The 27,059-nt window shown below is 41.8% G+C and overlaps 2 protein-coding genes across 2 annotated transcripts in view; both read left to right on the forward strand.

Moving 5' to 3' along the window:
• The first annotated feature begins 3,162 nt into the window (after window positions 1-3,162).
• LOC146631463 (putative peptidyl-tRNA hydrolase 2) lies at window positions 3,163-14,828 on the forward strand. The gene is made up of 7 exons (XM_085353692.1): window positions 3,163-3,363; window positions 10,883-10,995; window positions 11,669-11,740; window positions 11,849-11,923; window positions 13,074-13,171; window positions 13,349-13,463; window positions 13,654-14,828. The coding sequence occupies exons 2-7, from the start codon at window positions 10,888-10,890 to the stop codon at window positions 13,738-13,740; spliced, it is 555 nt and encodes a 184-aa protein (XP_085209818.1). The 5' UTR covers window positions 3,163-3,363; window positions 10,883-10,887; the 3' UTR covers window positions 13,741-14,828.
• A 1,760-nt stretch (window positions 14,829-16,588) lies between these two features.
• The window catches only part of setd5 (SET domain containing 5), a 29,349-nt gene continuing 18,878 nt past the window's right edge, over window positions 16,589-27,059 (forward strand). Inside the window, exon 1 of the mRNA XM_085352962.1 lies at window positions 16,589-17,000. The gene's annotated coding sequence lies outside the window, so the exon portion shown is untranslated. The remainder of the gene's footprint in view (window positions 17,001-27,059) is intronic.

Raw genomic sequence — 27,059 nt, forward strand, 5'->3', positions numbered from 1 at the left:
CTTCCCTCAGCTGGGTTAGACGCATGGTTGTCATCGGGACGCGTGGCCTCGGATCTTCAGCCCCCTTGGATGCCGTGGATGGTGGGCGTCTCCTGGGTCTTGTATATTTGTTTGTGAGTCTCCCTCTGTTTTGTCTTTTCGGTGCTGTGTATCATTTGAGTGCCTTGTTGCAGAAGTTGAGGACCCAGCGTCTCTGACTTCACCCCCCCCCCCCCCCCCCCCCCCCAAATCTTCCCCAAGTTGGATTTACTGTTTTATGCCTAAGTAGGGTAAACAAAGGGGTAGACTGTACAATTGGGTGGTTGTTTTTCTGTTTGGAGAAACAACAGAGGTCAGAGCAGTAACTATTCTAAATCATATACACCACAGGCATATGTGGTCCACTGTTATTTAATAAAATGAAGAGCAGGGAATAGGGAATTCTTTGTATGCATGCCATGGAGCACTAGACAGCAATAAATGTAAAGTAACAATCATCATATGAGTGGGGATTAATATTGTCTGTAATAAAGAGTCAAGCAATTCTCTAAATGAGATCAACCACTCTCCTCAACACTATATGGGCAAACATTTGAGAAAGTTCATATTGTTCAGTGTCCATGTAGTGTATCTGATGGAAAGCTGACTTGGAGACCTTAAATAGATCAAATTAAAACCAAACATAAGATCAACAATCTTTTGCAGTGTTTATCAGGTTGTTCTTGGTGGGCATCTGGCCAGTCAGTGAAAAACAGTTACTGGCCCTGAATGAGATCTTGACTGTTCTGTAGCTTATAGGCTAGATAATCTATTAGTGTACAGTAGACCTGGTGGACATGATGTTAGGTTCACCATGGGTTGAATAGAAGAGTCAAAAGAATATAGTTGTTAGATCAGATAATTTATAAGCACCTATTACACCAGGTAAACGATGCAGACTAGATGTTACATATGAAATATATTCCAATTTGCAAATGTTGTACAGTAAGGGTGTAAGTGTTTATTTCCTGCTCATGTAGGTGTGGAAGGAACTGGATGTAGATGTATTGGGGAAACAGTCAGATTTACAGATACTATTTAGCAAAGATGAAGTCAAATTATTATAGTTGTTATATTCATGATCAAGTCAAGTGGCTTTATTTCAACCATGTGCAGTGGTACAGTACACAGTGAAGCGAGACAACAGTCCTCCTCGACCATGGTGCCACATATGACATAACAGACAATCAACACATGAAGTGCAAGTGCAACACCAGACAGAACAGAACGATAAAGACACAGGACAGTGCAATAGAAAAGTACAACAATGACAGTGGGTTGTGCAAAAGACTGAACACTGTGCAAAAAGTCACTTGATGTATGAAGGTGTGTGTGTCAGTCCAGTCACCGAGTGTTCAGGAGTCTGACGGCTTGGGGGAAGAAACTGTTTCACAGTCTGGCAGTGAGGGCCCAAATGCTCCGGTACCTCTTGCCAGAAGGCAGCAGGGTGAAGATTGTGTGTGTGGGGTCCTCCTGGTGGCTTTGCAGATGCAGTGGGTGCGATTGGTGTCTGTGATGGAGGGAAGAGAGGCTCCAATGATCTTCTCAGCTGCTCTCACTATCTGTTGTAGGGTTTGCAATCCGATGCGATGCAGTTGCCATACCAGACAGTGATGCAGCTGCTCAGGACGCTCTCGATAGTCCTTCTGTAGAAGGTGGTGAGAATGGATGGAGGGAGATGAGCTTTTCTCAGCTTCTGCAGGAAGTAGAGATGCTGTTGGGCCTCTTTAGTTATGGAGCTGGTGTTGAAGGACCAGGAGAGGTTCTCCGCCAGGTGGACACCAAGGAATTTGGTGCTATTGACAACCTCCACAGAGGATCCATCGATGTTAAGTGGACAGTGATCTTTATGTGCTCTCCTGAATTCTACAATCAGCTCTTTTGTTTTGTCCACGTTCAAAGACAGGTTGTCGACTCTACACCAGTCTGTTAGCTGTTGCACCTCCTCTCCGTATGCTGACTCTTCGTTCTTGCTGGTGAGACCCACCGCAGTCGTGTCATCGGCAAATTTGATGATGTGGATTAAACTGTGCATTTATGCAGAGTCATGAGTCAGCAGAGTGAAGAGCAGTGGGCTGAGCACACAGCCCTGAGGGGCTCCAGTGCTCAGTGTGGTAGTGGTGTTGGAGATGCTGTTACCAATCCGGACTGCTGTTCAGGCCCAGCAGGCTCAATTTTCCAATCAGGTGCTGAGGAATGATTGTGTTGAATGCTGACCTGAAGTCTATGAACAGCATTTGACATCATCGATGCACCTACTGATGTAGCTGGTCACAGATGTGTACTCCTCCAAGGTGGTGTGGTCGCCATTTGTTGCAGCCTCCCTGAACACGTCCCAGTCAGTGTACTCAAAACAGTCCTGAAGAGCAGAAAGTGCTCCTGTAGGCCAGGTTCTCACCCGTCTCAGCACCGATTTGCAGCATCTGATGAGCGGTCTACATGCCAGAATTAGCATAACAGACAAGTAGTCTGAGTATCCGAGGCGAGGGCAGGGCTTCGCTCGGTACACACTGGGAATATTTGTGTAAACAAGATCCAGCGTAAGACTCCCCCCTTGTTACAAAGTCTACATGTTAATGGAATTTAGGAAGCACTGACTTTAGTTGATGATAAACGGTAAGATCCTAAATGTATGGCAGGAGCACTGGAGCATCAATGACCCAGGAAGACATCTAATATTCAATTAAGTATTTGATGAGATATGCCAATATTCAGAAAAATTGGCAGGATCTGAATGGAAGAAATAATAAATACCTGTTTCAGAGTAGAGCACACATTGTATTTAATAGACAAGGATCCAACTGGTCTCTGCATGCACTGCAACCCAAATCTCTCCAGCATGTATACTTGGAGCGTCAGGCCTATGATCAGAAAAGAAAAAGTATATTATCATAATAGGAACTTTCAAGGAGCTGAAGATTCGTTTTACTTTGGAAGACCTCATTGGAAAGCCACTGCTGCAGGTCTATAGGTAACTGGTGTGGTTATGAGAAGGATAGATTTATTAGAAAGAAGCTTTTTAAAAAATATTTTTTTTATTTATTTTTGTCAAGTTCAAAGTAACACTCCAGTTCAGTAGGTGGCGCTAATGTACCTTGAGCTGGTCTGACAACCGCCATTAAACCAAAGAGTATAAGAAAAACAAGCGGCAGAAGAAATATTAACCCCCTCACCTCAACACAATCGACCAAAATGGAGTAGTGCCGAAGGCAGTACTAGATGAGAATTCGTGTAATGTAATTCATTATTCGAACAGACATTATTCCATCGCAAGGAAAATTTAAGACTTTGAGAAACCGCAGACACCATTTTTGTTCCTGTCGTCAAGCTTTCTGCAAGGAACAGGTAACTCCAGCGAACTAGCTGGGTTGCTAGCAAAGTTAGCATTAGCGGCTAGTGCTAATTTTAGCTAGCTATCCCTGTAATTCGACAATAGTAGAAAGAAATCTTAGCATGATTTCTTTGGCACAAAATATTCACATAAAACATTTCTCTCGAGTCATATTTACTGTCACATTGCAACATCCCGAATACGGTTATTTTTTTCCATCACACGCTGCAAGGCTAGGGTTGCTAATCTGAACGGTGTGCAACGTAGTTTGCATCAGCGTACAGCTTAACACCCCTTGTCTTGTCTATTCTACTTTGCTGTTCTGCACAGCGCTGCTTGGGTTAACCTAATACGCTAGTCTTCCATATAGAAGATGTTCAAATCACAGTTCATTCATTTTCAAACCAGACCTAACTCTTAAAGGTGACAGACCGCATGACGTTAATTGTTGCCATTCGGTTCAGCCGTCCAAATTTTTGTCATTTTTGTCCTCTAAAGAAATCTTTTGCTATCAAAAATGTGTTTGTTATTCATCAAATGGGCTGAAAATAACAGAAGTTATTCAGTGCTATGCTATGCATGATTGCAATAAGTTTTAAGTAATTTGATTTATCTATAGGGTTTTTATTGGATTTTATAACACTTGTGGTCCTCGTGGACAAAAATGACCCCTCAGTATAAAGTGGTGCATTAGGGTAAACACCATGCTCCTTTCCAAAACATCTTTGATCTTTGATCTTTGATGTATGGGGACACACACACACACAATAAAATAAAACAAAAAAAAAAGGCGGGGAAAAAGCTCTTTTGTCACAAGTTTTGGGGCATTTCTTGCTTTACTCTGGGAGAGAGAAGCAGCAAAATGAAGAGGCAGAAGCTCTTTACTGCACAAGAGACTTGTGAGCTAATTTTTAACCAAGCTGTTGAAAAGAACGACCAGGATGAGGATGATTCATCTTCAGACGCGGAGGAAAATAATGATGAAGATCGAGCATATGGACCACATGCTAGTTCTTTCTCTGAAGAATCCCCCACATCGCCAGCTGCAGAAACTGAAGAACAGTATGAAGTGATGGAAAACGATGAATATGATGAGGAAGAATCTGAACCTGAAATGGAAGAAGTATCATCTGTGGAAGACTACACTTCTGATGAAGAGAAAGAATCAACCGATGAGGAAGAATCTGTGGAAGAGGACCCAGCTGAGACAGAGGAATATTTCCAGTCAAAGGACAAAAAACTGATCTGGTGTTCGGTTCCTCCCAGTGACAGACGACGCATGATGAAAGTAGAGAGAGACAAAAGCCACTGTGGTCCAACCACATATGCAATTTCTCGTATTGATGACATAAAATCTACTTTTGCCCTGTTTCTGCCCAAGTCTATTGAAGAGGTGATACTGAACATGACAAACAAGGAGGGGCGTCGTGTGTATGGCAACAAGTGGAGGAAGATGGATCCAATCGACCTGCAGGCATATGTAGGTATGTTGATTCTCGCTGGTGTGTACCGCTCCAATAAGGAACCTACAGCTAGTTTATGGCATGCTGAGTCTGGTAGGACATTTTTTCGTGCTACCATGACACTGAAGGTGTTTCAGAAAATCTCAAGAATTATTCGTTTTGATGATAAAGACACAAGAGGAGATCGGCGTGCACGAGACAAACTTGCTCCCATTCGGGATGTATGGAACAAGTGGGTGTCTCTTCTGCCAATGATGTATAATCCAGGCACTGATGTCACTGTGGATGAGCGTCTAGTGCCCTTCAGAGGTCGCTGTCCATTTAAACAGTACATTTCATGCAAACCAGGAAAGTATGGCATAAAAATATGGGCAGCATGTGATGCCAGGTCTAGCTATGCATGGAACATGCAAGTATACACTGGCAAACCTGCTGGTGCACAGTCAGAAAAAAATCAGGGCAAGCGAGTTGTTCTTGAGATGACAGAAGGTCTCCAGGGGAAAACAATAACCTGTGACAACTTCTTCACATCATATGACCTTGGCCTGCAACTACTGAGAAGAAAACTGTACATGGTGGGAACAGTACGGAGGAATAAGCCCGAACTGCCCCCTGCACTGGTGTCAAAAATGAACAGGGCTCAGTTCTCATCAAAGTTTGCCTTCACCGAGACCCATGCTTTGGTGTCCTACCACCCCAGAAAACAGAAAAATGTTCTTCTGATGAGCACTCTGCATCGGGATGCTGTTTTGAGCACCAGGGATGACAAAAGGCCAAAAATCATCGAAGATTACAATCGCAACAAGGGGGGTGTCGATAACCTCGACAAGGTATTGCACATTTATTATTTATAATATTTGTCATATCATAGATGGAAAGGATAATGCACTGAATTTGGGTGTAGGAAAAGAAACTTACATATCTGAATAGTTTTTGGTTTGTTTCTTTTGTTTCAGGCTACGAGTGTGTACACATGCAAAAGAAAGACAGCCAGTTGGCCCCTCGTTGTTTTCTACAACATTCTCGACGTGTCTGTATACAACTCGTTTGTCTTGTGGTCAGAGATCAATCCAGCCTGGAATCAGGGGAAGTGCAACAAGAGGAGACTCTTTATGGAGGAGCTTGGGCAGCAACTGGTGATACCTTACATCCAGCGACGGAAGGTTAGCACTAAGCTGCATTTCTGCTACTCTTTATTCTACAGTGATCTCAGAATGTGAACTATTTGTAATTGTACTATGACTTGTTATAATAAAGTTTGACTTGACTTGACAGGTTATTCCCCGCACACCAGAAACTGCCAGATTCGTTAGGGAGAACCAGCAGTTCTGCTCCAGCTCTACCTCTGCAGCAGAACTTCCTCACCCAGCTGCCCCTACTGGCCCATCATCCAAAAGAAAAAGGTGCAAGTTCTGCCCCAGCAAGATTAGTCGCAAAGCATCAAAAATCTGCCAAAAATGCAATGCGTACATCTGTAAAACTCACACCATAACTGTGTGCCATGCATGCAACTGAGGGCACATTCAGACTACTGTATTATGAAAAGTTACTTTTGAAAAGTTAAATGTTTTGGAAATGAATGTTGGCATGTTTTATATGTCAGGTAATGAGTTCAAATAAAGTTGAATATATAAATTGCAACAGAGAGGTGGGTGATACTTTATGCCTTATACAAAGTTGAACCAGATGGGGACATTTTTGACCCCTGAGGACCACAGGTGTGATTATGTGCTGCCATTAAAAAAATTCAAATGATTTAAAACCAACACCCTCACTAAATTCTGATATATACTACTCTGTGATAAGTCAAGTACTGAAAACTATATAAATTCAAATTATTTTGATGTTTCATGTTATTTTTACTCAAAAACAGTATACTTTATATAAATGGGGTCTGGTGGCCTAAAATTGCAAAATTATGGCGAAATTTTGTCATAATGTGTTGGCCTTAAGTAAAACTAAGATGTAACACTGAATTGATTGACAATTTATACTTTATACTTTAAAAAACAGTCAAATGAAGTGGGGACATTTTTGACCCCTGAGGACCACAAGTGTGATTATGTGCTGCCATTTAAAAAATTTAAATGGTTAAAAAAAAAAAATTCTCACTAAAGTTCAACATACAGCACTCTGTAGTTAGTCAGATAGTCAAAATTATCTAAACAATTAAATATTTAATTTTCTCAATTTGTTTTCGCTAAAAAACAGGGTGTATTTTTTGTAAACAAGGTCTGGTGGCCCTAAAATGTATAATGTTGGGTAAATTTTGTGTTAATGTGTTGGTCTTAAGTTAAACTAAGATGTAACACTGAATTGATTGACAATTTATACTTTAAAAAAACAGTCAAATGAAGTGGGGACATTTTTGACCCCTGAGGACCACAGTTGTATGTAAATCGGGAGGACATTATGAGGGTTAATTCAACAGGGTTCGTTCTAGGGCTGAACAATATATCGCATTTGCGATAATATCGCGACATGATCAAGTGCAATTTTCTAACCGCAAAGGCTGCGATTATACTCTGGACATGTCCAAATTCATGGGCTGCATCCTCCTGAGGCCGCATTTGTAGACCGATTACGTCACAGCGACGCGCCGAAGGCTGTCCAAATTCGTAGACTCCTCCGAATGTAGCCGACAAATGCGTCCTCCTTTTCCCCGAATTTGAAGGATGGGTCGGGTGTGTCCTTCGTGGCCTACCATATTCCAGAATTCATAGCGCGGCCCAGCCAAACTCCAGTTTCCAACAATGGCGGCCGCTACTAAGTTTTAAAATTACTCATACTAATCTTTCTGGGTCACAAAATAAACTTTTAACATATTTTCAGGCGAGAAAGTAGTTGTGTAAACATCAAATATCTGCTCGGTTTATCAAGATATCGCATATTTGCAAAAGTGCTTCGACGTTTTCGGAGGCGTCTGCTACCCACCAGCTCGACAGCTAGCCGGGAGCTCGAGGGTTACTGATGCGGCCGAAAACGGCACAACTCCCGGCACATCATTTTCAGATCACCGCGAACTTTCGCTGCTCGGGTTAAACGTAATATATAAGTCACTTAGACAACCTAAAAATGTTATTGTTGGGCTTTTTTTCAGTGTTTTGTTTGTTCGTGAGTAAATCGGTTTGGCTGAGATTAAAGTTATTAGATTAGATAAAATAAAACTTTATTAATCCCCCGGGTGGGTTCCTCCTTGGTTTTCACACAGCTGACTAAACGTCAAACAGAAAACTTATTAAACAGAAGTATGAGACAGTCGAGAATTTACACCAGTGTCTGGTTATATTTTAGATAGCAAGAGGCAGACGGCCGAGTTTATTAAACTCCACCGAGACAGCGGTGACGCTAATCAGAAGGCTAGACCGTCCAATTTCACGGCCGTTTACTTCCGGCCTACCCGACCGTCTGAGGACCAGTGCGGCCTCTTCAGCTTTGCCTCTGCCACTTGAAGATGTCGTGGAGGCAGAGTTGAATAGTTACCTGTTGACCCCTGTCATTGACGGAGAGGATGATCCCTTAGCCTGGTGGAAGGTGCACAACATTCACTTTCCACGACTGTGCAAGATGGCCCGCAAATATCTGTGTGTGCCGGCCACAAGTGCCCCCTCAGAGCGTCTGTTCAGCACTGGAGGGAATATAGTGACCTGCACTCGCTCATCCTTAAAGCCAGCAAAAGTAGATACAGTGGGGCAAAAAAGTATTTAGTCAGCCACCGATTGTGCAAGTTCCCCCACTCAAAATGATGACAGAGGTCAGTAATTTGCACCAGAGGTACACTTCAACTGTGAGAGACAGAATGTGAAAAAAAAAAAATCCATGAATCCACATGGTAGGATTTGTAAAGAATTTATTCGTAAATTAGGGTGGAAAATAAGTATTTGGTCACCTCAAACAAGGAAAATCTCTGGCTCTCACAGACCTGTAACGTCTTCTGTAAGAAGCTTTTCTGTCCCCCACTCGTTACCTGTATGAATGGCACCTGTTTGAACTCATCATCTGTATAAAAGACACCTGTCCACAGCCTCAAACAGTCAGACTCCAAACTCCGCCATGGCCAAGACCAAAGAGCTTTCGAAGGACACCAGGAAAAGTATTGTAGACCTGCACCAGACTGGGAAGAGTGAATCTACAATAGGCAAGCAGCTTGGTGTGAAAACATCAACTGTGGGAGCAATCATCAGAAAATGGAAGACATACAAGACCACTGATAATCTCCCTCGATCTGGGGCTCCACGCAAGCTCTCATCCCGTGGGGTCAAAATGATCATGAGAACGGTGAGCAAAGATCCCAGAACCACACGGGGGGACCTGGTGAATGACCTGCAGAGAGCTGGGACCAAAGTAACAAAGGTCACCATCAGTAACACACTACAACGGCAGGGAATCAAATCCCGCAGTGCCAGACGTGTTCCGCTGCTGAAGCCAGTGCATGTCCAGGCCCGTCTGAAGTTTGCCAGAGAGCACATGGATGATACAGCAGAGGATTGGGAGAATGTCATGTGGTCAGATGAAACCAAAGTAGAACTTTTTGGTATAAACTCAACTCGTCGTGTTTGGAGGAAGAAGAATACTGAGTTGCATCCCAAGAACACCATACCTACTGTGAAGCATGGGGGTGGAAACATCATGCTATGGGGCTGTTTTTCTGCCAAGGGGACAGGACGACTGATCCGTGTTAAGGACAGAATGAATGGGGCCATGTATCGTGAGATTTTGAGCCAAAACCTCCTTCCATCAGTGAGAACTTTGAAGATGAAACGAGGCTGGGTCTTCCAACATGACAATGATCCAAAACACACCGCCCGGGCAACAAAGGAGTGGCTCCGTAAGAAGCATTTGAAAGTCCTGGAGTGGCCTAGCCAGTCTCCAGACCTCAACCCCATAGAAAATCTGTGGCGGGAGTTGAAAGTCCGTGTTGCTCGGCGACAGCCCCAAAACATCACTGCTCTCGAGAAGATCTGCATGGAGGAATGGGCCAAAATACCAGCTACTGTGTGTGCAAACCTGGTAAAGACCTATAGTAAACGTTTGACCTCTGTTATTGCCAACAAAGGTTATGTTACAAAGTATTGAGTTGTATTTTTGTTATTGACCAAATACTTATTTTCCACCCTGATTTACGAATAAATTCTTTACAAATCCTACCATGTGGATTCATGGATTTTTTTTTTTCACATTCTGTCTCTCACAGTTGAAGTGTACCTCTGGTGCAAATTACTGACCTCTGTCATCATTTTAGGTGGGGGAACTTGCACAATCGGTGGCTGACTAAATACTTTTTTGCCCCACTGTATGCTGGTCTTCCTAGCAAAAAACCTGTGAGCTAGGATGATTATGGCTAGCTGAGCCATACTCATTGTGCACTTTAGTTTGTGCTGTGTTGCTGTTACTTACTGCAGATAATCAAGATGTTCAGCCAGTTTTAATTTAAAGGCGTGTTTGTGTGTGTGTTTATACAATTGCTATTATGTTTGGACTTTATGTGTAATGTTACTGACTGCAGAGATCAGTAAGATGTGTGTATTTTTTATTTATTAGTTTTATTTATTTAATATTATTTTTTAATTTAATGACTGTCTAGTAGTTCACAGATGTCGAAAAACTGAGTGTGGTAAAGCCACTGATTTTGTTTATGTATATTTCTGCAATCTGCTCATTGTACTGACTTTCATTTTAATGTTTACACCAGGGTTCCTTGTCAGCACTTTATGCTCAGATGTTTGTAAGCTAAAAATAAACTATTGTGTATGTTCAAATATACTGTTGTGATTGAAGAAGTTAAATAACAATGTCAGTCATCAATTCATGCATCACCTCATGTCATCATAACAGAGGTCTGTCTTCCAGGAAAGAACAGTTTAAAATTAATGTAATATAGTATTGGCCATACTATATGATGTATTGCTTGTCTTTGTTTAATAATACAGAAGACAAAGACCTTAAAAAATAATCGCATCGCAATCGCAATATTGGGGCAAAAAAATCGCAATTTGATTATTTTCCATAATCGTTCAGCCCTAGTTCATTCTGTGGAGGTTGTTCAGTATCGCGGCTTCTCTTTTTGCAGCTATAATGGAGCCATCGGAGCAATCAGGCCCAGACTCAGGTTCTCAGGATGTCAACCCAGTGTTTCTGCAGCAGCTCAGAGAGCTGGACATCCCAGAGGAGGCGGCCAAACAGGTGGGGCTGTATAACCTCAGTGTGCACCTTATATCCTGTGACAGCATCACATTTCTTTAAAAGTTGATGGTACTTACTGTGTCAAATAATGTTTGTCTGAATTTAGGAATGTTTCTCACAGCTGTGTCACAAACACTGGAAATCGTAAAGCATACTTGCACAGTGTGTGTATGTGTCTACCAATGTCTGTTCTAAATCTCAATGTATTGTACATAAGACTCCTATTTTATTTTTATGTTTTTATCTTTATTTTGTTTTAGTGTACACTGAGGGTCATGGGAGCATTTTAATTTCAAAATTCCTGTTTGATCTGTACATATGGTTTTTGACAATAAAGCTAACTTTGACTTTGTCTAAATCGTAATGAGTCACAATAGCAACTTCATTGCTCCAAATAACATTACAGTGTTTGGAATATTGATTTATTTTGTCCTCAGGAACAGTTTCTTCAAGGACTGATCGAGGATACAGCTCTGCAGTCTCAACTAAAACAAAAAGGACTCACCAATAATTAGATATGCGGAAATAATTCCTAATAATATCTAATCAATGAGGAAACTAACTGCAAAAGATGACAATTATTTCTATAAATTTTCTTGGCTACCAAAATAAAGTCTACTTTTACTTCACGGCTTTGTTTTCTGTCCCTCTCCCTTGTCTCTCTTCACTGTAGGCACTCTTGCATACTCGGAATGTGTCTGCCGAGGAAGCGGCCATGTACTACTTCAACAAGCTGGAGAATGAGGTGCCCATAAGCTAGCCTTAATCCCTGCAGGTACACCTTGGTACATTGGACCTTGTGGAGTTTATCCAAAGCCAAATCTCAGTGTCTCTTTGTGTGTCTGCTATTTAGGAGGAGGGTGATGATGACCTCATTTACAAGATGGTGTTTGTGGTGAATATGGACCTTGCCATGGGCATTGGGAAGGTTAGTTCAATGGGACCATTTTTTCAGCTGTGTGTGTGTGTGTGTGTGTGTGTGTGTGTTGTGAGTTGTGCCCAGACGATAAGGACAGTAACAGACTGAATTAAATAAAACGGAAGAATATATTACAAAGTTACAAAATATAACAAATAGCTTTAATATATACAAATAGCTCAATTACAAATATCTAGAATATTACAGAGATTACATATATATGATTGAAATTTTACACTAAACTGTAAAACCTTATTAGTTAGTTTTACTTAGAGGATATGCAAAAGAGTGTAACTGTTGCACTGCGTGCTGTCACTCCCTGGATTGAAACAGAGGCCACAGGTTTCCTGGTCGTCCTAACATCCAAAATCAGTTCTTTGGTCTTTGTCACATATTCTGGGCAGGGATAGCTCAGTAGGTAGAGTGGTGGCCCCATGATCGTAAGGTCGGGGGTTTGAATCCACTGAACAGCTACCCTGAGGTACCCCTGAGCAAGGTACCGTCCCTACACACTGCTCCCCGGGCGCCCAGTGGCTGCCCACTGCTTCACTGAGTGAATGGGTTAAATGCAGAGAGGGATTTTCCCCACGGGGACCAATAAAGTACACTTTCTTCTTCTTCTTCTGACAAATGAAGCCATCGTTACTTTGCATGAACAATGCACTTTGAGGTCAGTGATGTACATTGGAGGCACTCAAGAGTGGTCATTACAAATGTTGTATTTTTAACAGCTGCTACTAAACCAAAGAAAACAAGGGAATGAAATTAGGGTTTACAGCTTTCCTTCCATAGGAAGAGGAAAAACAAGGGGAAGGAAAATTCCAAAAGACCTGCAACTGGCTTCTTGGCACGTCTGCTTGCACGCATCTGAATCACTCATCCATTGTTGGTTTTTGCACTAAAAAAAAAGTATATATTTTTTTGTCTCATTTTGAGTTAAAGTGGGAGTCATTGAGCTGCGACATACTGCTGTCGCTTACAGCTGAGGTACTTTTTCTTCTCCACATGTCAGCTCATGAGACAGCTGAAGTTACATAAGATTTAATGTTGTGGTACTGTAAACAGAGTGTTGTTGCTTTTTTTGTTTTTTGTCATTTTATGTTAAGTTTGTGAGAAATGTAACACTGAATTGATTGAACTCGACACTGTTTGTGTGCAGGTGGCTGCTCAGGTTGGTCATGCTGCTGTGGGCTTGTACCAGGCTCTACAAGAGAAGAACAGCTGGAGGGAGATGGCCTGGAGGTGGGACCACAGTGGGTAAGACCACAGTATTATTTTCTAGAAGACCTGATGCTTTATTTTGGAGCTCTTCTTAAATATTTTTCAGCATTTCTGTGTTCATTAAAAGTCCTCCTGTGTCAGAATAGTGCTCCAGATTGCTATCTACATTGACAATCGGAGGGAAAAAAAAACATGTTCATGTTGCTGATACAGGGCCAAGAAGGTGGTGGTCCAGGGCACCAATGTGGCTCATCTGCTGGAACTGCAAGCCCTGGCCATGAGCCTCAGTCTGCCCACATATCTTGTCCAAGATGCGGGACTTACCCAGGTAAAAGAATTTTTATCTTGTATCCAAATATCTGTGGTGGTGCAAGTAGACATTCCAAACATATTGTTACATTATCAGTAGTAATAGTTGTGGTTTAAAAACAAAGTCAGTTTTTGTCAGTATTGTACAGTGGCTTGGCATGAAGATGTGTAAAGCTGAGCTCTAAACCAACCCTTCTGGTCTTTGGAAGGTGGAGTCTGGGTCCCGCACTGTCCTGGCAATCATGGGGGAAGAAGAGATGGTGAATAATGTCACTGGCAGTCTGAAGCTGCTCTAAACCGCTTCTAGCTACAGCTCGGGAGAGGCATGGCTCTGCAGTGTCACAACGATGCCAGCAGAGGACAGCATTTCCCAGCAGTAGGGAGAGTCTTGGACTTGACTCTCCCTGAAACATGTTCCTCCCCACCAGAAAACAAACACTCTGCCATTTGTTTCCCTTTCTGTTCTCTGTATAAGCTGCTTAGTAGAAAGCAAGAGGAAGAGAGACTGGTTCCTCACTGAAGAATAGGACAAAGACAGTAGGAAAAAAAGTGTACCCCCCCCTGTAACCTGCTAAGAATAGTCTCAGTAGAGAGTAGAGTCAGTATACACATGCTTAATCTGGCCACTTTCAGTGTATTTCCTGGTTAGCCGATATTGTAAATATGCTTATTCAAAGGGCCTTTTAATGCAGACACACACATTTATGTCATTAAAGTTAAAGCTTAATCAGATGTAGTACTTCTGGCGAGTCACTGTTCCTCAGTGAGGGTGATCTATTATCTAATATGTGAACACTCTTTTTGATGATGTAATGATTTTGTGTCTATATGCAACTTCTCACAAAGATCCCTGATCTAGAGAGTCACTAAAACCACTTATTGATAAACAACTATATTTTATATACACCTGCTTGTTAGGGCCATATTCTTAGAACCTGTGGTGTGCCATCATAAACAGTATGCACAGTTACTAGACATTGATGTTTTGTTTTTTTCTTCTTGCAAAGGAGGTAAAAAGTTAGGTTTGGATTTTCTTGTTTGAGTTTGATGAAGCCAAATTGTCATGTAATAAGTTTCTGCACATTAATATCAATACACAAAATTGTGAGCTGTCATGTTTCCATGTTGTCACTAAAATATATATATATCTTGAGCAAGTCCCTTCTGTTCCGTTCTGAGCTTATTACTTAGGATCTTGTGTAACAACAATCATAGAGGGGGCAAGTAGTGTCATGCATGCAGTATTAATATTTATTGAACAGACTGTTGTGATCCTATGGTTATGTCATTTTTAGTAATGTGTCCACACTTTGATAACACCTGTCTTATAAATGGATTTGTGTAAGTGCTTCAGATTATAAGGACAATTAAAAAAACAACGACAACCTCCAAATGAAGTAACAAGGTGTGCATTGTGTTTTCACATTACAGAACCTCACGCAGAGACGGTGAGCAGATGAAAGATTTACTGAAGCTGTGGCAGTGGGGGAGGGTTGAACACAGCAGTGTTGCAGTGCATAGTTTGGACTGGGCCACATGACACTGCTTTTTCACGGCAGTACTGTTAAGTATGGCCACAGCCTGCCAACACAGTACGGCTGGGAAACTTGGTCGTTTTCCATCTGTTAATAAGCTCAAGACCTGCTTTTTAAAAACGATTTCAGTGTTCAAAGAGGGATATGTGAATGTTATCTCAAGTAATCAGATAAACATCAAACACTGCAACTGTGCTACGTACCTGTTCACCATAAACACATTTGTGTATTTAGGTAGATTGATACTAATTTGGAACCCTGGCTTTGATGTTTACTTTAACCCTTCAGATGTATTTGAACAAAACATAGTTCTTATGTCCAGTTTAGCCCAAAGTTGTACCTCTAAAGCACTTCTGGGCGTGGTATACTGCTCTAATCAGTCAAATATAACCAAAATAGAACTGCCAAATCCTTTTGACGTCGATTGTTTTTCTCGATTCTGTTATCTGAGTATCTAAGAGCTAACTTTATTATAGAAGCCCCAAAGTACAATGTACAAATTGTGTTATTCTTGCTGTCTAATCTCGTCGTTCGTCAGACCCTGCAACAAATGACGTTGGCATTTATCATCGTAGCCAATCCAAAGTCGCTCCTGAGTCTCATGACACGATAACAAACCAATGGCGTCATCGTGACTAGTTTGATTATAAATGTGGCAAAATTATCCGTCGTGTACTTGTATCTTTTGAAAATGTATCCCCTTAGATGATTTTGTATATCCAATGTGTGCAGTAGGCTGGGCGACAATGTTATACTTCGGCTGCGTCTCAGTGTTCTTCTGTATAAATGCTAAAATCACAGAAAAAGAAGGTGCTCATTTTTCGGATATAACTCCCGGGAGTGGATTTATTGAGCAACGGCTAGCGTTGTTTTCGTTGTGACGGCCACTTTTTTCTGTACAAGTGTAGGAAAATACTGGTTTCGGCAGCGGGACAGAAGTAGGAGGGACCAGTAATAAGTGGATGCAACCCAGGAGTACTGGTCAAGTTCCCTGTCCAACCCCTCAGCAGACGCTACCAAAACGACACCTCATACTCCATTCATCTGACATATCGGTAGGTGGGGCTGACCCAGTGGGCTAACCCTGCCTTTGGTGTCCCTGGAACTGGGCCCCAGAGACCCCGTGTAGCTAACGCTTGCTACTATGTATTAGTACAAACACTCCTTCCACAGTAGATGAAAGTAACACACAAATAAAAAGCAATAATCCCACTAACGACTTAAAATAAATTCCACGGCATGTGAATTTAATAAAGAACAATTCCCGAAACTCTGAAGGTACAGATCCTCTGCTGGGTATCAAATTATCTCCCGATCCTGCCATTCACTCCTGCCTGTTCACCACCACTACACACATATAATGAAAGGAAATTTTCGCACCACTCCTCAAAGCAGTACCCGCCCTGTTTTACGTAGTAAAAGGAAAAAATAATCGACGCTGCCTTTCGCCAATGACTTGCACGTATATCGCGCGCGTAACATGAGTGACATATTGGAATCGAATCACTGACGAGAGGCGGGAAACATCAGCAAGGGCCGCCCAAGGAGAGGGCCCCTGCACGGTCGCCAGGGAAACCCCGTGGCGTGGTTGTGTGTCAGTTTCGCTGGGACCCGCGGTCGATGCCGGCGAGGAGGGGGATGGGCGCCTCTGCGAATGTAAGGACCGAGACAGAATCAGAGCTCTGTATCACATACAGCAGCTTATGCCCCATTATAAATAGCGATTGTAAATATACAAGACACTAAAATAAACTGATGTATTTGCCGGGGAGCTAATATAGATACTCAATGGATGCAGTGCACGTGAACAGCACAGGGAATTTAACTTTCCGTCTATGCGTGGGAGACCCTGAGAAGTTTGTTTCCTAACCCTGGAGAGGGAGCCACTTATAAGGGCAAAGGATACAGGAGACTCCGAGGCCGATATACAGGCCTGATTGGAATCGATGTTGGGATGCTCTAAGGACTTCCTACTTTACATTATATTACCTCGTTTATACAAGTTTGGAATGCCTCTTTAGGTGAGTACTTAACATTTGTGTCAATTGGCTATATAGTTCTCGCTATATACGAGGGTTTGTAACTATAACCAACACACCAAATAACCATATTTTCCGTCTACCCACCTCAGCTACGAAGCTACATAACTTAGCTAGCTAAGTACCTAGCGCCTACTTCAATTTATTACAATAAGTTATTTCCAGAAGAGTAGTTTGCTTGGCTGGCTAAAAAGCAACCTTTATCGATGGTCTGCCTTACAGGGCTGCTCCGGGCTGTGTCTGGACTTCCGTGCCCTTTTCGTCGGCTCCTCGTGTTGTTTTTTTATAGCTAGCTCGGTAGTCTGAGAATCCATCACACTGTTAGTTTTGTTGAGCTCTAATGTTCGACCAGTATTTGAACTACGTACGTAAATCTGTTAGTAACATCATGTAAGTTAACACGAGTTTTACTCGTGTAGCATTTAGGCCATTAGAGGTCCCTTAATTATTTTTCTTATTATTTTATTGGTGTTAATGTGAAAGCTAAACGTGTCCCAGTTGGCTGTCGTTCTAACGTTACACGAGTACTTAAGTAAACTGTATTTTTCCACGAGAGAACTAATGTCGTTTTCAAACATTTATAAATAAACTTCAAGTTGTTTAAGTTTGAATACCAAGCCCCCGCAGTGGTTAACCTTACAAATTCAAAACATTAGTAACAGCACACTACACTTTTGCGTTTCTAGGCATGTTATTGTGTTAGTGTCAGATTAGAATACAAATGCATTCTGTTTGTTGGGCTTAAAAGTTCAGAACCAGAGCGCACAGGAAAATGCAAACTTGTTTCACCTTAAGTCAAAAACGATTTGTTGCGTTGTTTATTGACAGCATTGTTTTAAATTGTTTCCATTGTTACCACGAAATTCTCAAAGTGTTTGAAAGTAAAGTCGTGAAATGGTTTGCCACTCATGTAAGCTCAGCGGACAGCTGCTGCGTTGGAGAACGTTAGCAGAGGCAACAAATGCTAACCTAGCCTTTGAGCTAACTTTCTGAATGTTCTGCAGGCAATTGTGTCCTTATTTTGAACCAGTATTCTACAGCTCATACACACGCAGAGAAGTCTTTGATGTGTATACACACGATGATGTGTTTGCAAGCCGAAATCCCGTGGATTTCTGCCCCGAGTTTTATGGAAAATACGGCGCTCACATCATGGTGGTGTTTGCTACATCATGTTAATGCATTTGTCTCATTCCTAGCTTCGCTCGGGTGTGTTGTTCATACTGAAAAAGCTCAGTTGTGCTTTGGCCATATATCTCTTGCCTCTTGTTTTCCCTCTGTGGATGTAGGCTCTAGCTCTAACAAACAGAAAACCAGAGTTGTTGGGTAGTGACTTGCTGTTCTTCACCTCCCCCAACCTACCAACCCCCAGTCTCCGTGGTGGCGGTTAAAAGAAATGGGTGGTATTTCAGAGAGGGGAGCGCTTGTTTCCTTTTTTAGCCTCCATTTTTTTAATTCCAGCGTGTGAGTAGCACTGTTGAAGTCTGACTGTAGCAATCACAACTTTTACTCAAGTTGAAGACTACTAAACGTCTTGTTACGTTTTAACACGTCGTACTTTGTGGTGTTTGACATTCCCAACCTTTTCTTGATTATGACACCGTATTTCGTTTTCACCTACACCTCCGTTGGGGTGAGAAGGAAAAAAGCTCTGGATTGTTATTCAATTTCGAAGTTTAGATTAGAGTATCTCTATGCAAAGTAATAGCATAAAACAATACCTTTCCCTGTGTGGCTTATTTCATGATGAGCGTATTTCGGAATACAAACTGTTGCCCAGTTTGTTGCCAGAGTAGAGTTTCTCCTCTGGGTCGCACCACATAAGCTTGCATTGTGCGGAGCTGAAATTCGGCGCTGTGGACGCAGCAAGTAGAGAAGGGAGACAGTGCTTTTGCTTTGGTAGGACAGTTGAATCAAAACCACTGGACGTGAGATCTGTCTTGAATTCACAAGGGCTTTATTTTGTCTCATTTCCATTATTATTTTTTCATTTATTTTAGTTTTAAATTACTTATGTAACTGAATACTATACTATGAACCCAGATGGTAATCGTTAAGTTATTTGTTGTTTGGTTGCTCACCACTAAAAATCTACCTAATAAGGAGATTTGAGGCTACAAAACATATGTGGCTTCTTCTCCACTGAGCCCTCTTTTACCTAGCTTCATGAGTACAAAGGTTACACGTGCCTTGCTGGGGGTTCAGCCAGAGTTAAGTATTTGGATCGATCTGTATGGCTATTGGAAGCCAGATCAGTTTTCCAAGGATTGTTTTGATCGGTTGCAACTAGCATTCTCTGAATATGTTTCCTGTCTTTTAATAGACAGAGTGAGCTGCAGTCCCCCCCCCCCCCCCCTCCCCCCCATTTCTTATCTTGAACAAACAATACACTTACTAACAGAGACAAAGACATGGGAGAGAGTAAGAAATGCATCTAGTATTTAGGACAGGGGCAAGTACATACAGCAGCAAACGTTACTTACTTGACCCACCACTCCAAGGAAGCTAAAACTGTACTGCTGGGTTGCTTGTTACTGCTCTGTCGGAAAGCCTTCTGCCATATTGGTTTTCCAGGCCTATCAAGTAGCTTTGCATATGTTTTAGCGAGAGGTGTGTGTTTTTGTGGTGGGGGTAGGGGTAGTTACATCAGTTAGGCTGTCTTTGAGAGCATAATAATCAGTACTTGTGTGTACATGTGAGTGGAAATGTCTGAGGGACATGGACCCTTCTTTCCCACTATGGGCCGCTGAAAATTTGGCAATATGAAGAATGTGCAGACAGACAAGGTTAGCTTGGCCCAGTTTTTGTGTTGGTGAGAAATGCTCCGCTTCACTTAATAATTTTCACCTAGCAATTTAAGACAAAGACATATAACTGCTTCATGACATGTCCTTGAAAGCATAATTGGCCCGAGTAGGCACTGTGGATCATGCAAAATCTTTAAAGGTTTTTAACTCTGGTTTATGTTTATGTACAGAGGAGAATAAAGCAGGATGTTGGCCTATTTCCAAATGAAGACAGGATTCTCTCTGCGTGCAGACAGTGGGAGAAGGGCGCAGGGATTGTTGCTGTGAGGGAAAAGGGGGGGGGACCCTATCCTCTTAGCTTTCCATTTGCATGCTGATGACACTCTGTATCATTACATGGAGGGCAGGTGTAGCTATTGATATTGTAATAAGGTTTTGTGTGTGCTGTGCTCATGTGATCAAGTTAGCCAAGTTACCATTGTGGTTCCATGTAACCTGTATTCACTTCAGTGAATATGTCATATGCATTTTAGTTGCGGTGCATTTTATTAATAATGTTTTATTCCTTAAATACAAATTAATCTTTTTTAAAATAAATTTTTAAAGTGTTATTTATCTTTTTAATATCTTCAGTACCCTTGAGCTACCCATCAACCCTTTTTTTCTTAATTTTAGGTACATATTACTTTCTCCTCTGTAGCATTTCCTCTGCAGCCGCTGTGTGTTATGCGGCTTGCTGTCTTTCACAACAGGGTTAAAAACAAGTCCCTGTGACGCCTGCCTTAGTGGTGGCTTCCTATTGGTGCATGAGCTCTGAAGTTGCTCCAATGGGGCGCAGCTCTTCCTCAGTGCTGGGGGAGCAGTGTTGCAGAGGGCTGCGCTGGTTAATTCTGTTTTGTGCCGAGAAGCAATGCTTCTCGGGAGAATAATGGAGGAGGAGGAGGCGGCTAGGGTTAAAAAAAAAAAAAAAGAAACACAAGGCTGAAGGGGGGTGAAGCAGGCAATCTATGTAATCGTCTCTTTTGCTTGCTTGCTTGCTCTTTCTCTCTCTCTCTCTCCTTGTTTTAGTGCATTGTGATGTTGTGTCCTTCATTTCCTTTTCTTTGTCTTACCTCACATTGCTCATCTTGCTCTCTACTGGTATGTGGTTTTGCATACAGCTTAGAGTTTCTGTCTGTCCCGTCCACCTTTTGAACTGCAGGCAGCCATTTTAGACTTCGCCACATTAATCCTGTTTCTTTCTTTCCTCTCCAGTCTTACTGCCTCTTCCAGTGCTCACCACAATAATAATTGTGATGATGATGAACTGCCCAGCTGTTTTGTAAAAAACATCAGATTGGAAAATCTAAAAGGACAAATCTGGATGTGAGTGCCCTGAGGGTGCTGTCAGTCTGGTAGAAAGCTTAAAAATAAAACAGAGCAGAAGGAAAAGCATTTTTTTGGTACCAAAGTCAATCCAGACAAGAGTCTGCTGCAGATGCCCTTTTTTCTAATGCACAACACTGGGACTAAAAATGGGGTAAATGAGTGACCAGTGCAACCTGGGGGGGGGGGGGAGAGAGGGAGAGAGAGAGGGACATCTGACTTGGACTATGAAAGGCTTATATATAACAGCAGTTCAAAATGGCTGCCAAGGTCCACTCTTTTCTCCTTTGAGTGACACCTTCCAGTCTCACACCAGAAAGTACAGCATATGTATGCTGCAGCAACGTGGTGGCAGGGCAAGGCCTCATGCCACTCTAGATAATACTGTCACCCAAAAGAGGAAATGGAAATGTCATGTAAATGTGTTTGTCATGCAGTGAGATCACGTGGTGTAGGACAGAGGGTTTATATTATGTCAGAGCATGAGCTTACCTAACAACAAGATTCCTCCTCCTTTTGTGTGTGTGTGTGTGTGTGTGTGTGTGTGTGTGTGTGGGCGGGGGGGGTGGGGAGCTTCCTCTCATACCTTTGCTAGACTACTCCTTGGAAAATATCTCTTCCCACATTTAGTAGTATTTTAAAGGGAATTCTGCTATTCAGGAAAACTCGAGTGTTCTCTGAAGCTTTTTAAAATGTTTAGCTTAGTTAGCTCCCCAACAGAGAAATTTTCAGTTGAGGTTTATCACTACAGTAACCCTGTTGGTTATTATCCTTTTAATGTTGCTGTTGTTTTGGTGCGCTGAGTCAGTCTTTAATAGCAGCCCATTTGACTTCGACTTCAGGGGAAGAATGACCATACAGGTGTGGCAGAAAGACACTGTCTGAATTTTGCTTAGTCCTTTGTTTTTTCCTCTTCAGGGTTACTGAGCCTGAAATGGACAGTAGCTGGCTTGTTTGGCTTGAAACAGATGATTGATTTTATGTCATGCTTAGCCCTGCTGTCGACTGCTCTCTCCCTCACCCTTCTTACAGCACCCACTTGGCCTTTGTTCTCTATTGTGTGTCTCTCATCTCCAGTCTGGTCCTGGTCCATTCAGGCAGCTGGACATTGTTGTGTTAATGGCAGGCCACACTGCGCTCCCAGGAAGCTTGACCGCTCAGCATGACAACAGCCACATCATGGCTAAAGTTGAAGCATTATCTAGTGACAGATAAACTCAGCTGCAAGTCACTATAGCATATAATATTCTTAACTGTGTGTGGACCTGATGCTTGCATCACTTATTCATACTTCGTCCCTTTACCCACATGTTTTGAGGTTATGCAGAGTAGGCTTTGTTGTTTATATTTGTGTACAGTTGCCTGAAGCCTCAGTCAGATCACAGCTTGTTCCAGGAGCATTCTCAGCTGGCTGGCTGTGTGGAAACCATATCTGTTTCAGGCAGCTCTTGCACTTTGTAATTGTGGTTGAAGCCCACGATTATGCTGCTGCAGTGCAGTGAGGGATAGTCTGTAGTCCCAAGTATCTGAATGTTTCATCTTGTTTATTCAAATGTTCTATTTTGCCTGGTTCAAAGATTTCAGGGAAGAGAATGACACAGTTTGGAATAAGCTACTGATTGAGCTGTGTGGGTGATTTTTGCCTTCTTTTTATGAGAATAATAATAGTAATATTTTGTTGCTTGAGAGAAACAAACTGTTATGTCACCATGGCAGTGGAAGCCATTGTTAGTCATATTAAAATGTACAAATAAACTACGTGGATAAAAATACCTTCCATAAAGGCCATCTTTTCATATCCTCCCTTAAGAGGCTCATTATCCTGTAGATGTTCTGTGTTTAGAGAAATCTGCGAAGCAGCATTATAATGCATGTCAAAATGCTCGGTACAAATCTATGTTAAAGTCCCTCACATCCTGTTTAGTGTATATGTGTGTGTGTGTGTGTGTGTGTGTGTGTGTGTTTATCATTTTGTTTTATTGTGAATTTGTTTGGGTAAGTGTGAAATAAGATCTGGACTGAGCCATGCTCTCCCTGACCGCATATCCCGTTTGTCTTTAAGCCAGGCCCTATTGATTTGCCTGCTCTTCATCTTCTATTTCCTTTTGCTGTTGCTTAGAGTGCAGTTCAACCTGCACATTTCTGGGGAATGGCAGATATATTCATATCCTGCCTAGTACAGCCAGCATGTGTGCGGGGGCAGAGTGAGGGGGTTGGTGTAATCTCACTGGACTGTACGTGTTGTGGAGGCTTGGTCGGGCACAGGTGGACACTGTGCATGGACATGATGTTAAACTCCAGTTTTGTTTTTGGGGAATTTTTTGCTTTTGTTGTTGTTGTTTTTGTTTATGTTTGTGCCTGTGAAGACCACTTATTGGTTTCATCAAAGCTATAGGTGGCAAGACATGGTGTTTGGCCTGCTTCGCCAGTTAATTTAATGTCTTAGTCAAAATTGTAATGGCACATAAAATAGAAAAAAAAAATGCACGCACAGGTTAATCTTTGTGAAATTGAAATCTGAGAATAGCCACTGGCTTTGTATTTCTTTCATTTTCAGAAAGAAAAACAAAGCCAGTGGTTGTTTTTCAGTGTTCTACCTGTAGTGTAGTGTACCTGTAGTGCCATGTTCTTTGTCTCTTGGAGGTCATTTAGCTCTTAGTGTAGCTTCAAAAACAGTATTTTAAATTTGCAACACTGAAGTCAACATTTTACTGTAAACAAAATGGCCACAGTACATGCTCTAGAGTTTGTTCAGTTGACTTAATTGCATTTATTCCAGTGCTGTGCCTTTCTCACATGGTAATATCAGCATTACCTTAATGCAGAAGTGATATTGCAGTCCTATTCTAAGGCTTGGAGGTGAAGGATTTTATAACTCGTTCTTAAATGCTACTCAAATGTTGTATAGTTCTAGTCAACCACATTACTGGATCATTTTTAGAAGGAAGGTTGGTACTCTAGCCTTCTCGAATGTTGTGGAGATGTACAGCTCATTGTCCTGGTTGGTGGTGTTGAACTGGTCACTGCCATTGTACATTGAAAAAACGAGAATAAAAATTTATCTGAGTAGCATTTCTGGCATAGATTACCAAGGGCAGTTTGTGAAGTTGGCTAGTTGCACCATCTAAAACAAAGCCGTATTCCTCAAGGACACATTATCTGTATTGGGATTGAAAATGTTGGTGTAATGCTTACCAGCAGCAGGTATGATGCTAAACTTTTGAACATTCACCATAGTTTTTTGTTACTCGTTCGATGTGGTAAACCAAATCTGGACTTCCTGTCGTTTTGTAGTTTTTATTGACTTAATCTGTACATTTCTTTAGAACAATGTTTTGTTTTTGTTCGTTTATTTGCCAAATTAATATGGTCCACCATGTAAGGTCGTTATAATTTGGTTACATAAAGACTTGGTTAATAGTGCTGCAGTAGAGGAAATGATCTGGACTAAGATTAAATTTGCCATTCTGTTGTTATTTGTGAAGCACCATGTTAGATTGTGTGTGCATATATGGCCTAAATGTTATGCATCTATCTGCCACCAGATGGCGTCTTGTTGTTGAGAAATGCCAAACATCTGTTACTCTAGGCCTGATCTTATTATTAACACTATTACCGTAGCTTACCTCCACCCGTGTGTGAATGTGAGAGTGAATGAATAGTGGCATTGTAAAGCGCTTTGGGTGCCTTGAAACTAGCCTTGAAAAGCGCTATATAAATCCAATTTATTATTATTATTATTATTATTATTATTATTAGAATGAGATCACGGATACCGGTAGCATAAATGAGCTTTATCCGAAAGGTGGATGAGCTCTGGCCTGGCAATAGGATGACAAGTTTAGTCATTCTGGAGGGGTTCAGAGTAGAGCAGGTACTCCTCAACATCGAAAAGAAGATGGCTGTTGCCTCCAGGGTAAGCTGTTCCAGCCTGGCATGTCCTACCAGGTCGAGGCTCTGGCGTTGATCTGGGACGTGCTGGGAATATTACAGTATTTTAGGACCATAAGGCGCACCGGATTATAAGGCGCACTGTCGATGAGCGGGTCTGTTTTCATACATAAGGCGCACTGAATTATAAGGCGCATTAAGCGAAACAAAATCGGATCAAACTTTACTCAGCTTACTCTTTTTGCTTAACTTCCGTACCATTGATTCATTAATATTGAAATCTCTCGCAGCTGCTCCAATCCCTTGTTGTTGCAGTATATTAATGAATAACCTCGTAATGTGGATGGATTATCTCTGTTGTTCTCCTGAAGTTTGGTCCATTTACAGCATCAGGAGCCCTCACGTTAACTTTTATTAAGTAAAAAAAAAAGTCAGCGTTCATCCCTCCAGCTTCACTGTGTTTATGTTATGCTAACATAGCTGTGTCGCTAGCGATCACATAGCACAGCATTATATACCAGCTAGCCCAACTTCAGTAACCCTACAAACGTCACTGCTGTTTAGTTTTCTGTCTTCATTTATGTTGGAAGTGATAGCAGAGCTGTACGTTTAATTTTTTCAGAAATCTCTCAGTCAGAACATGCTATATCATGTTTTTAGGTGGAAACTAGCGAGCTAACTTCCTGCTGACTTCTGTTTTCATGGATGCCTGGATGTTAAACTTAATTGTTACACCTGGTAAAGCAGCAACACTGATAATTTTATTAAAGGTGAAAATTTTTAGTTTTTAACTCTCAGTGATGCTGCAGTGTTCGTTTGACTTTGGGGCCTGAAGCGGACGGAGGACCTGGATTACTCCGCCAGGCGCCTGACTACGGTAGCCGTAATGCTCCGATAATCCATCAAGCGGTGCAGCTTCATAACTTACTAAAGTCATACTAAAACATTTTTGACAGATTTTTGAGCGCCGTGTACCTCATAAAATCGGTTCGAGGTCAGTAAGCACAACCAGAAATCATACATAAGCTGCACTGGATTATAAGGTGTACTGTCAGTTTTGGAGAAATTTAAAGTTAAGTGCGACTTACATTGTGGAAAATATGGTATGTCTATGAGCTGGCCTGGGAAAGGCTTGGCATTTCCCTGGTTAAGCTGGTGGAGGTAGCTGACGAGAGGGAGATCTGGGATTCCTTGCTGGTGCTCCCGTGACCCACTTCAGATAAGAAAATAGCTGGATGATGTTGTTTTGTTATTTTAGAGTTTATCTTTTAGTGCAGTGCGTGAGCAGCGTACATCATTCATAGTGTGGCGCATTGTGTTATGCACTATTCAGACGCAGTTCATTCATTTTTCTGATGTTAATTTGTCATATTTTAATAATATATATGCATGCTCGTCACTATATGAAATGTGCTCACTATTTAAACCAGGTATTTGTACAATATACAAAGACTCGTCTGGCATTATGAGAGAGATTTAAGTGACGTTTGTGTCTCCTTATGAGCTGTTCATTTTGTGTGCATGTTCCTCCCCTTTGGACTTGTCTCCGAAATGGCCTCTGTTCTACTGAAGTGAAAAGACTTTGAGCCTTTTGGTAATTTGAGCCCAGTATTCATGGCTGGAGGAATGAACAAGGGAGAGAGGGTGGTGTTAGGGAGGAGAAGCGAGGTAAAGAAAGGCTTTCCTTCTTCGTATGGAATTTACCTCCCTAGCACCCCGTCTGGTTCTTTTGGAAGGATCCCAAGTAGTGAGACTTTGAGTTGGGTAGGCCCAAGGTGTCTATTTCTGAGGCAGTGATCTTCCACAGGGATCGCCAGCAGCTTAAAGAGCCCCTGAATGAGGTGCTCTACTACATGCCATCTTCTAAATATCTAAATCTGAGGCAAACTTCAGTTAGTCGTTGTCTGTCTGTGCTTGTTGTTTGTTTTCATGTATCCAGTAAGTCATGCTTAAAGAGCAGTTCCTGAAAGAGCGAAATATTTTTGTGTGTATGTGTCTTGTGTCCTTATCTGATAGATGCATGGGAGCTGTTTTCTTC

Source organism: Diplotaxodon limnothrissa, linkage group LG5 (genome assembly GCF_057381915.1).
Source record: "Diplotaxodon limnothrissa isolate DT_005_m linkage group LG5, D_limnothrissa_male_GT1.1, whole genome shotgun sequence".
Lineage (NCBI taxonomy): Eukaryota > Metazoa > Chordata > Actinopteri > Cichliformes > Cichlidae > Diplotaxodon > Diplotaxodon limnothrissa.

Excerpts from the sequence above, each read along its gene's own strand:
- LOC146631463 (XM_085353692.1), top strand. The coding sequence starts at position 10,888 with ATGGAGCCATCGGAGCAATCAGGCCCAGACTCAGGTTCTCAGGATGTC. Across the intron at positions 11,741-11,848 it reads TCAACAAGCTGGAGAATGAG|GAGGAGGGTGATGATGACCT; the intron begins GTGCCCATAAGC and ends TCTGCTATTTAG. Across the intron at positions 13,464-13,653 it reads AAGATGCGGGACTTACCCAG|GTGGAGTCTGGGTCCCGCAC; the intron begins GTAAAAGAATTT and ends GGTCTTTGGAAG.